Source organism: Sitophilus oryzae, unplaced genomic scaffold (genome assembly GCF_002938485.1).
Source record: "Sitophilus oryzae breed Bouriz unplaced genomic scaffold, Soryzae_2.0 scaffold_306_pilon_pilon, whole genome shotgun sequence".
NCBI lineage: Eukaryota > Metazoa > Arthropoda > Insecta > Coleoptera > Curculionidae > Sitophilus > Sitophilus oryzae.
Window position 1 is genome coordinate 1,344,347 of NW_022146870.1, and position 12,380 is coordinate 1,356,726.

The 12,380-nt window shown below is 33.7% G+C and overlaps 1 protein-coding gene across 2 annotated transcripts in view; it reads left to right on the plus strand.

Moving 5' to 3' along the window:
* Nucleotides 1–8,357, plus strand: part of LOC115884625 (ran-binding protein 9) — a 44,139-nt gene extending 35,782 nt beyond the window's left edge. For both annotated transcript variants that reach the window (XM_030903272.1, XM_030903274.1), the window contains 6 exons: nucleotides 352–522; nucleotides 1,137–1,295; nucleotides 1,426–1,579; nucleotides 3,621–3,763; nucleotides 3,889–4,000; nucleotides 7,117–8,357. In XM_030903272.1, the coding sequence (XP_030759132.1) occupies nucleotides 352–522; nucleotides 1,137–1,295; nucleotides 1,426–1,579; nucleotides 3,621–3,763; nucleotides 3,889–4,000; nucleotides 7,117–7,262 (885 nt within the window). In that variant the 3' untranslated portion in view covers nucleotides 7,263–8,357. The remainder of the gene's footprint in view (nucleotides 1–351; nucleotides 523–1,136; nucleotides 1,296–1,425; nucleotides 1,580–3,620; nucleotides 3,764–3,888; nucleotides 4,001–7,116) is intronic.
* The last annotated feature ends 4,023 nt before the right edge of the window (nucleotides 8,358–12,380 follow it).

Sequence of the window (12,380 nt, forward strand, 5' to 3'; positions counted from 1 at the left end):
ACTCTAACGGTATTTCGCGGTATTTTCAAACTTCAGACTATCTTCAGACTTCCCAACTGTCGTAAGCGCTCCTTTTATATAGCTGTGGTGAGTGTTTCGCGAACAATCCAAAATTATCGGGACGGGTCCGCCATCTACTAGTACATTCTATTGTCTGCTTCGCTTACTTGTCGACTTGATTAAGAGATGGCGCTACAACAAAAAAATGTCTTCAGATTTCTTGACACGTTGCGGTTTTAGTTGCTCGCTTCTCCGACAGATGGCGCCACATACACCTTGACAATACTATTAAACCATACTGAATATATTTAAAAAGAACTTTATAAAAGTTTGTTTTTCTTCCTATTGTAGTGTCGCCAGTTCGTGGAAATGGTGAACGGTTCGGATATAGAAGTGTGCCACAGAAAATGCGGAGTGGATAACTTGTCGTCATCGTCTCCGAGATCCGGCAGTCCAGTCCAAACGTCCGTCATCCAATCGACCAAAGGATTTTGCAACAATAAAACTAACAATAAACCATCAGTAAGTACCTAATTGTTTATAGAAAAAATACCTATACAGGGTGATCGCAACCTTCGGCATCGTATTCTGCAGATAAAAATAAGTAAAAAAGTTCTTATAAATTCTTGTCCAGGGTTGGGTAGGTAGAAAATTTTATATATTCTACCGTAGAAAATTGATTTTCTACACCAACTAATTTTCTACATTTTTTACATGTCCAGACGTACAAAATTAGATTTGTATATTGTAATCCGTTTTTTGATATTGTTTTGACTATATTTATTTCAAATATTGATGATTTTTGTGTTGTTCTAAAACTAAAAGAGTTTCGGACTTCCATTGTCTTTATTTATTTTGTTTACACAACGTTTCGCAAAAACAAATAAAGCAAAATAAATTAAGACAATGGAAGTCCGAAACTCTTTTAGTTTTAGAACAACCCAAAAAAACCTAACATCTAACATAATGAAAGTAAGAAGCACAAACTACAATAAGTATTATTATATGTATATATCGTATTTTTTCAAATAATTCCTCAACTTTGTATAATGTAATGTATGAAATATTGTCCATAATGGTAATATATTCCTAAGCTGTTTGTAGCTCCTTTAAACCGATTATTATCGAACTCTTAGGTGGAAGAAATGAACCAGACCAACGCATCTCATAACGGCAACTGCACCAACAACACGTCCCTCATTCAAAACGAAGACGACCAAATGGAAGTGGACGCGACCGAGGACTGCACCAACGGACAAAACTGCCCTAATATTATGGAGTGCCCAAATATACAGGTAAACGTCAATAATCGCCATCCTTATTTCTTTATTCGTTGCCTAGATCATACTAAAAAAATCGATATATTTTTTTTATTCGATTGCAAGGAATATTGAGCAGCGTTGGAACTTGTTATGTTTTTTGTAGGATTGTCAAAACGGTAAAGACTATCAAAACGGAACGACAGACTCGTGCACGAACGGCAAAGACTCGATAAACGGTTATCAGAACGGCAGCGGTCATTGTAATAGCACGGAAGAGGAACAAGACGGGCATTGCTGTGATAACGAAGATGATATGGGTAAGAAAATCCCCATTTTTTTTAGTGTCCACTAATGGTTTAAGCTCGATTTTCATGCATCCGTTGTCCGACGATACGATGATACGATATTAATTTTATTGGTTGAATTTAAAGACTTCGATTGGTTAGAAAATTACGCAGTTTTTAAATTTATTGCATTTTCATGCCTCCCTTCATCGGATATACGATTTGCTTGTGATTATTGTCATTTTATATCTTCATTTCCATAACGATTTCGCTGTTTTACTTATAGTCTAAGAACTATAGCAACGTTTTCGAGAGAAATTTTAAGAAAACTGGTTCTTTAATACACTCAGGTGCAAAAAAAACGCAACGCAGAAAATTTTGGTCAAACTTAAACTGTTATATTTTTGTTATTTTTAGCCCTATTTTCATGAATTTTTTAGCAAGCTCTATATAATTATATCAACTTTAATTTGCAAACTCGGCTTTTTATAAACTTTAGTATTTGGCATATTATACAGGGTTAATCGAGGGGTTGTTTTTTTACCCTAACTTTGACACACCCTGTGCAATCATTTCGTGTGTAAATTTTCCTGAAATATAATTTTACGGAACCATGTCTCCTGAGCATTTATTTTTTGCAAAGAATTTGCAATTTTTTCAATTATAATTTATTTTTGAAGTTTTTTTTTCAATATGACAACGCAGCTTTGATAATTATTGTGAACTATATACTACTATGAACTGCCCATCATATTCGATGTTTGGGAGACGCTTGGCAGGAGGGTTAGAGGTTGCAAAGCTGTTACCAGCTTCATTAAATGAACTTCGCTTGGTCCTTAAAGAGGAATGGGAAAACATAACGCAATACAGCCTCAATGACAGTGTGAACAAACATATACAGGCAGTTATAGTAGCCAGGGGAGGCAATACAAAGTATTAAGGTATTTTTTACAATTTTTTTTAACTGAAAAAATTGCAAATGGATCGTGATCAGTTCATTTCGCTCTTAAAAATTAACCAAAGAATGCATTGATGTGATCCAAAAAACAAAATGCTCAGGAGACATGGTTCTTACCGTAAAATTATGTTTTAAGAAAATTTACACACGATATTATTGCACAGGATGTTTTAAAGTTAGGATAAAAAACAACCCCTCGATTAACCCTGTATAATATGCAAATTACTAAAGTTTACAAAAAACTGAGTTTACGAATTAAAGTTGATATAATTATGTACAGTTTGCTAAAAAATTCATGCAAATAGGGCTAAAAATAACAAAAATATAACACTTTAAATTTGACCAAAAATTTCTCTGTTGCGTTTTTTTTTGCATCTGAGTGTATATTTTTTGCTATGCTCTCCTGAACAGAGTGCGGACCGTCTGGGTGCCGGTAGACGTTGCGTTCACTACTGCGCATCATATCTCTATTCAACATGTGTTTACTACTGCGCATCACGGTTCCGGCGCATAAGCAGGCTAGGACACACCTATGTGTAGCATATTTAGTTTCATATAAAAGTAGCAAAGTAATGTGAAAATCGCATCATTGTATCTCTACTCATAAACGAGAAATCCCATAAAGCACACGAAAATCGGATACCCTGTACAGATGTGGTGCGCAGTAGTGAACGGCAGTAGTCTATCGGCAGCCAGACGGCCCGCACTTTGGTCAGGAGAGCATAACAAAAGATATATTAAAGAAACAGATTTCTTAAAATTCTCGTTTTCCCGACGTTGCTAGCTCTTGGACTATTATATTTTTATTAAGGTTAGATTAAATTTGTCAAAAAAGTATCAAAACGTCCGTTAGCGTACGATCTTTCTCTGCTTGGAGTAAAAAATTTACGGATAAAAAGTGGCGCGAAAACGCTATGATCGGACCATCGTGTCAACGGATAACCGACGCATGAAAATCAAGCTTTAAACCTCCTTAAAATATCTACAGTCTCTTCAGTGAGAGAAGAAATGGACAGACTGTACATATCAAATAAGGTTTGAGCGATACCAAAGAATATTTAGAATATTCTTTCAGATGTGGAATAATGTCCAATGTATTTTTTTTTCTTCTTGTAGATGTAGATGTGCCAGTATGCAGAAAATCGTGTTCAAAACCAGCAGTAGAAAGAATATTACAATTCGGTAGAGAATTATATAGTATGAGTCAAAAACTCAGTACAGATAAAAATACCAAACAACATAATCAACAGATGTTAGAAGTGAGTAACGTTCTATTTTCTTTTATATAAAACTTATATTTTTTATAAAAAAAAACTAGACTTCTATCCTCTTAATATTTTTAATTAAAAAATAAAATGTTACTAAAGCTTTTTTTGGATTTCAGGATGCATTTAGTTTATTAGCGTATTCAAATCCATGGTCTAGTCCGGTGGGATGGCAACTAGAACCGTCACAAAGAGAAGCCATCAGTGCTTCGTTAAATTCTGCCATTTTAGGTAATTACACTTTTTGGGTCTTGTGAACTATCCAGACACAATTTTTGCATTTTTATTTTTTTTTGGTAAAGATATAATTATTTTTAATAAGAAAAAATGCCGATTATGCACTGAACTTTAGAATATTTTAATTTAATTTTGGTACTATTTGACGCATATTTGACGTTACGGAGAACTTTTAACACATGACATTTTTGACATGCCAGAGACAGAAGGAAAGGTAATGTCATATAATGTCAAATAAAAAGAGTGAAACCAAAGCAATCAAATCAATTTGTTTTGATTGATATTTTAGAATATTTTTTTTTGATAAACCTGTTTTTCCACATCAGACTGTTTTCAAGTAATGCTTGCTTATTCGAATAAGTTTATTTTAAGGTAAAATAGGCTTCAATTTTTCTAAACGAAATTTATATCTGGATAATTCACTGAAACCATACTTTTTATTTTTCTTGTTGGATGATATGATAATTTTACAGTAGAAATTTTTAACTTTTACCACTATTTATACTTACTAACTACACTCAATATTTGGGAGTAATTTCATTTTGAGAAAAAGTTTGTTTTATAAGCTCATTATTAGGCTTTTTATTACGACTAGGTACCTCAAGCTATTGCTAGGATATTCTACTGTACGCTCGAAAACAAAAACGGCGTCAAGTTGGCTTGGAAATGACGATCGATGCCATTTCCCATATATAATTTTTCATATAAAATGACGGCGATCTTCATTTCATAGCCGTCGCTGACGCCGTTTTTATTCGATCATACGGTATTAATTTTAAACGATTTTTTTTTAGCCATTGTGAAAGATTGTAATCTCATAAGTGTAAAGTTTTAGCTTCATTCAGAAGCTCGCAATTAGTGGAATAAATTAGCGGTTTCAATTAGCGTAGAAGTTTGTTCCTTTAATTTCATTGTAAGCATTCGGAACGTCAAATTAGTGGTAGACATTTACAATTGGTAGAAAAAGTTTTCAAACTTTTGACTTTTCCACTAATTATACTTCAAATTTTGCGAGAAACGTCATTTTGGCCATTGATAATCTTCCGTCAAGAGAAATTGTGGTTATAAATCAAAAGTTGATTGTTTTATAAGCTAAATATTAGGCTTTCTCTATGGATACAACTGCCTAACGGAAGCTGTTGCTAGGATATTCTATTAATTTTAATAGTGTTTTTTAGACATTGTGAATGATTGTAAATTAAAAAGTATAAAGTGTAATTGAAACCACTAATTGCGAGGTTCTAAGCTTTATAAATTGAAACCACTAAGTTATTCCACTAATTTCGAGGTTCTGAAGCTTTAGATTCAAAAAAAAAATCGGTAAAAAAACTTTTAAGTTAAACGGTTTTATCTTATGTGCACTGAAAACTAGAAAATAATAATAACAATTAGGTATTTTGAACTTCTAGTTCAGAAATATTTTAGTACTAGGCAGAATAGCTTTTAGGCATATTAGACTAAAATAAAAACGTGGGGCCCATTAACTATTGCTGTAATACTTTCTTCTATACTAAGTGTGGATTGCATCGACTTAATTACAACTTAATTACTATAATCGTAACTGGAGATTTTGACAATCAATAACCAGCCGTGGCGGCTTCACCAGCGAACGCCGAGTTCATGATCTACCAAAGTATAAAGATATGCTTTGCCATAGGTAGGATTTCAGAGGGGCCCCACGTTTTTATTTTAGTCTAATATGCCTAAAAGCTATTCTGCCTAGTACTAAAATATTTCTGAACTAGAAGTTTAAAATACCTAATTGTTATTATTATTTTCTAGTTTTCAGTGCACATAAGATAAAACCGTTTAACTTAAATGTTTTTTTACCGATTTTTTATTTTCTAGTTTTTAGTATTTAACGGAAATGCCTACCGAATATTCCTCATTCTATTTAATTAATTTAGTGCATCATTATTACATGGTTTTTTACCTGATAGTTTATTACAATCTGACGCTCAGGTGTTTCTGACGCTAACAACTCTCTCTGTCTGTCGCGTTCTGATGCTAGCCTAGACTCATGACGCTCAGGTGTTTCTGGCGCTAACAACTCTCCTTGTCTCTCTCGTTATGATGCCAGCCTAGACTCATGACGCTCAGGTGTTTCTGCCGCTAACAACTCTCTCTGTCTGTCACGTTGTGATGCTAGCCTGGACTCATGACGCTCAGGTGTTTGTGACTCTACCAGCTGCCTTTGTCTCTCACGTTGTGCTATTAACCTGGCATCATGTTGCTCAGGTGTTTCTGTTGCTAACCGTTCTCTTCGCTTCTGTAGTCGACTATAGATTTCATTTTCACTTTCTTTTGCACGTTTCGTTCTATACTTTTCTTTCGCCTTTTCGAGCCTTCTTTTTCGTTGTGTAGCAGTTTCGTTTTTATTTTTGTTTGTTTTTTTATTTATTGTTTCCATGTTGTTCCACGAGTAATGGACATTTTAACGGTCGACCCCAGAGGTCCAGTAGAGGGGCAAAGCTATAATATACAACAAGAGGCGCCCAATCTTGAGGGGAAACGCTTGCGACATTACATTTTTAGCCACCCTAATGCCATACAGTCCTCAGCACATTTTAACCTATTACCTTAACTTGGGTGGTAAAGCTACCGCTAACTACGTAGATACATCTAATCACCTATTTTTTTTATCTGTCCTTCTAACGTCACACAATCTTGGACACAACTGTTCTGGACACGACTGCTCATGCCCTCACCTAATACGCCATTTTGTAACGACGTCCATCTTGGATTTTAAATTTTGTCATAATCACAGTATTCTACTTGTGTAGCCCTTTCATTTGATACCCATATTGAGGGGGTTGTGGAAAAATATGAAATCCGCCATTTTGTACCGGCGGCCATCTTAGATTTACAATGTTATTGATATTACTATATTGTATTGTCATCGGAACTAAAGGTGTGTACCAAATTTCAGATCAATCTGACAACAGGAAGGTACTTAAATTTCAATTTCTAATTTTGACCCAAATAAACAAACAAATAAATAAATACCGTACGGGTCGAGCTAAATAAAACCGTTTAAAACTCGTAATGGATTGTAATGAACCAGTTGCCAAAAAAAAACTGTATAATAAAATAACCTTTGTCTTTTCCAGAATCAAACAATAAGCCTCGCAAGCCGCCCCTGGAGATGGCCACCGCGCACGCCCACGAACTGATCCGGCTCATGTCGCACCACGGCCTCGGCGCCTGCGCCTTCGCCTCCCTCGACGACGTGCTCGAGTCCGCGCCCCAGCAGTGACCCGGGTGGCGCTACGCCCCCTCGTTTGGAGGTGTGCTCGTACGGCCGGTCGACGCGTAGGCGCGGCACCGATGCAATCGACTACTCAGCTGACTGCCATTCTCTCTCTTTCTCTGTTTCGGAACGCGTCCAAGATCTTGTCCGGAGGACGTACGTTGGCGCAAGCGAAGGTGGGTCGCTCGGGTTTTGCGTTTCGGTGAATCCCCCGCCGTTGAAATGGGTGTAAAAGGACTGTTTAAAAAGGGGGCAGCTGATCTGTGTGTATTAAGGCCGTTTTACAGTTTGCAATTTTATCTGCATGAAAGAAAAGTTGCAGCAAATTTTTTTCTTGCCCTTGCAGATGATAGATCCGAACCCATAACTGTTCAACTTGGCTTGCAACTTTTGGTTATTTTTCTAGTTATTTTCAGATTACCAATTTCCCAACATAACCTCATATTTATATTATTAATTTAAATGAATAATAAGTTACGTTAATTCGTTAACAAATTGTCAACCAGAGTTGCCAACTTTCTGAAATTGAATTTCCTACGAAGGCCGTCAAAATTTCCCGTTTTTTCCTAAATCCAATGTATTGTCAGCAACACAATACAAATATATTTTTTTAACTGAAACATTTTTCCAAAAAACAACAAAATTTTCTAAATTTCAAAATATACTTTACAATTTTTTTTGTTTTTGTCTGACGCCAACAGAAAATGGTATTTAGTTGAGGTAATGCCAGTTTGAATTTACTCACTTGCTGAGAAATGCATATACGATAACTTTTTTTTACGAATAATACATGAATTTAAAATTTCCCACTAATTGTTTTTGGTTAAAATTTCTCTTTTCCCTCCAGGATCTTGAAATTTCCCACGAATTGGGAAATTTTGCAAGAGTTGGCAGCCGATAATCGTCAATTTTCATTAAGTTGGACAAACCGTTTGAAACAAATATATTTCAATAAAAATTGCGGACTGTAAAGTGAACTGCGACTTAATTGCGGCAAGTAAAGTTGCCGCAACATTTCTTGTATGCAAGTAAAATTGCCAACTGTAAGACGGCCTTTAGGTAGAGCTTTGAGATGTTAGAGTATGTAAGGTTTTTAAAAAATTAAAAATAGATAGCAAGAAAGATGCAAATTTTAATCAAACAAAAAAGATTAGAGTTATTTAGAAATAAGGGTATTCTTTAGCTAAATTCCATCTTGCAGGATCATCTACTGTAGATAATAAAATATTTTTTTTTAAAGAATATATTAAATTTTAGCTCTCCTCCATACTTTTGGTATGTGACAATTGTTTCGTCTTAAAGAAACTATCCCACTAAATATTAATGAAGTTATAGATTAAACCTTGCATATTTTAACGTCTTTAAGACGTTTTTCGGACCCGAGTGGCTTTGCTTACATTGCCTTTGATTCAATCTGCAGAGTCAAAATATAAGTATATAAGTGCACATCCGCTAGTTTTTCGAGTTTGCGAAATGGAAAATGTATGAAGTAGATTCGGAGGAAAAGTGGAAAGAGGCCAAAAATTATCAATTTTTTTCACCCCGAAATACTCCAGAATCTAGACTTATAAATAAATCATTGGTTGCAGCACAGAATATCTAGCTACGCAACAGAAGCCTCGTTACATGTATAAAATCATAGGTCTCAAAAGGAGACAGGCTTTTAAAGCCCGCCTCCAAATCAGATATTTTGATGCGGTAGTTTCGCTACTACATAATAGAGGGCGATCAATTTAAAAGAAAACAGTTTTCTACAAACAAAATTTAAAAGAATTTTATGCAGTGTTGCCATTGTGTAATTTATATTGTAATACTTCCTGATAAAGCCTACCTTCAAATTTGCTACATCATTTAAACATATTAAAATAGATATAAGTATTTAACTTGCCATGTTAGTTGGAGTTAAATCTTACGAGCTGAATTAAAATCACTTCCTGATGTTTGATTCTAACTGAATCCTGAATTTTGATTGTAATTCGACTATTATGACACCACTTCCTGACGTTCGATTGTGTTCATACCGTATGATCGGGAAAACACGGCGTTAGCGATGGCTATGAAATGAAAATCGCTGTCATTTTATGTGTAAATTTATATGGGATCGTCTTTTCCCAGCCAACTGGACGCCGTTTTTTTCGGTATGAGACGGTATTTGATATATACTTGCGTATTTTTCATGACATTGCAATATTATGGTACCATGAAGCATATCCAAGTGATACCGTAATATAGTACCATATTACGATACATGGCGTTCGATTGGGCTTAAACTTGTTTTATTACGTATCTTCAGTGACATTGTAATATTATGGTACCATGAAGCATATAAAGAGGTACCTTCTATAGTACCATATTATGATACTAATTCCTGACGTTCATTTGGGCTCATATTTGATATATACTTGCATATTTTTAATGACATTGCAATATTATGGTACCATGAAGCATATCAAGAGGTAGCATAATAGTACCATATACGATACCATTTCCCGGCGTGCGATTGGACTTATACTTGATATAGTAAGTATCTTCGGTGACATTGTAATATGATGGGATTATGGTGCATATAAAGTGGTACCTTAATATAGTACCATATTACGGTACCACTTCCTGACGTTCGATTGGGCTCATATTTAATTATACTTGCGTATTTTTGATGACATTGCAATATTATGGTACCATGAAGCATATCAAGGGTACCATAATGTAGTACCATATTACGATACCACTTCCTGACGTTCGATTGGGCTCATATTTGATTATACTTGCGTATTTTTGATGACATTGCAATATTATGCAATACCATGAAGCATATCAAGGGCTACCATAATGTAGTACCATATTACGATACCATTTCCTGGCTTTGGGCCCAAATTTGATATACTTGCGTTTCTTTATAAAGATTTGTTTAATTAATAATTTTAATTTATTTTACGAATTTTAATTTATTGTACGATGTCGTGACAGCAATTTTTATGCCGAACTAATATATTATTAATTGTACCTGTGTCACTTTTTAAAATCTACCTAGGTCTATATAAATAACGTGGCAAACAGAAAAAATTTGTTTCTATAGTATTTTTTTAGGAAGAATAGAAAGAAATTATTATACACCAGGAAAAGAATGGGATGCCAATTAAAGTCTTTTTGAATCTGGCAACTGTGCATATTTAACCGAGCTTCAAGGCCGTCGACGTGTCGTCGATCTACGTCGATCCAAAACCGAAAATTGAAAATTACCAATTATATTCTGATTATGATATTGTCGCGCCATCTAGTATTTTATTTGTGCAATTTTAGCTCTTTCATTTCGAGTATTTTTCTGTTGCGTAGCTAGATATTCTGTGGTTGCAGTATCGAAAATACAATTTTTTTAGCCATATCCGAACATATCCGTTGAACAAAATCGGTTGCCTCTTTCCACTGGTACATAGGTAGAGAAGAGTACTTGCACCTGAACATTATATAACAACACGTATTTTAGTATCAAAAGAATGAAAACGGCGTCATAGTAAGCATAGAAGGAGCATTTCAATTCAGGCTTTATGTTATGTTTCTCGCTGAACTCCTTGATGACAGTGATTACAGTGTAAAAAAATTAAATAGTTTGTATTCAAATTTTTTTAAGTATTTTAACAATTTTGTCTAATTTTTATAACTGGTTTTAACATATAATAATTCTCAAGTAGCTCTTGAGAATTCTAGCTAGAAACAAAGATATTTCTATGCATACTGTGATGGCGTTTTTATTTGATTATATACCGTATGAAATATTGAATTAAAACAGCTTTACTAGCACGGCAAATATTTGTGGATTTTGTTATATTTAGTATTTTTTATAAAAAAAATATATATTACTGTCTACGTACATCAGTGAAATGAATTTTGATGAAAAGTTGAGTAAAATACGTGTTAAGAAATTCAACATTTTTAAAATAAGGATAGAGCTAAGTATTGGATTGTTCGAAAATCGAAGGTATTGTGCTTTTTGTGGTATGTCGTTATTAAAATATAATAAGCTTTTAAAGTTTAGAAAGTTGTATTAAATATAAGGAATGGAAAATCGCGCATAAGCGTCATAACAAAATAAAAGAGTTTTTAATAAACTATATTTGTGTTAATAATTTAATTTTTAACTGTAAAATTGTCTTTAAGCATATTTTTCCAATGAAAGATACAGGGTGTCGCATTCAAGAATTCACATTACGTGTGTATTCTTTTATGGTACACCGTGTATACTCAGTAATTATCCGAATTAACGATATAAAGCAAGAAAAAAAACTATGCGCGATATAAGTAAGTATTGTAGTTGATAAGAAGAGTTTCTATAAGTGTTGTTAGGTGTACAGTTTAAGAGAAAAAAAATGGTAATTATTGATATAAAAATAAGGTCCAGGTGCAAGTACGCGCGAGTTAGAGGTTACTCTTATGTATTCAGATGTCAACAATGTGATAAAAAAAAATAAATGAAACCTTATTTAGAGAGTGAGTCAGTTAATATTTTTTTAGCTATACGATTTTTTTAACTCGACAGATTTATTTCGTATGTATATAGACAGTTGATTTTTTATGATTGTACATAAAACGCAGGAAAATGAGATAATATTATGTCAATCAATTTTTTTTATTGATACAATACGTTTAGTTTTTTTTCTTAATCGATTATTATGACTTTCGTTTTTCCTTTTGTTCGCATTATTTGGGCGTTTTTTAATAACAAATTATATCGGAAAAAGTATATTCTAAGGTGTTTTTATTTAATGTAGACTTATACCATTTTTTTAGTGATGAAACAACATGTACATAAACTGAAAAGTATGTTATAATTTATCAATAATAAAGAGAAAATGTATTTATATTGTAGTTTAATTTCTCCCCCTAAAGTAAAACTAACTAAAAGTAATTGTGATAATAAAGATAACGTCCCAATTTTTTTAGTTGCACGAACAAGTTTTCTTTCTTGTAGTGTCAAACTTTTTTGTGATTTTCGCTTTGTGATTGGCACAAATAAGTTTTGATTGCTTTAGTTTCAACATTTTTTTCCGTGATTTTCGCTTTTTGATAGACACAAATAAGTTTTGATTGCTTTAGTTTCATCTTTTTTTTTTGTGATTTTCGCTTTTT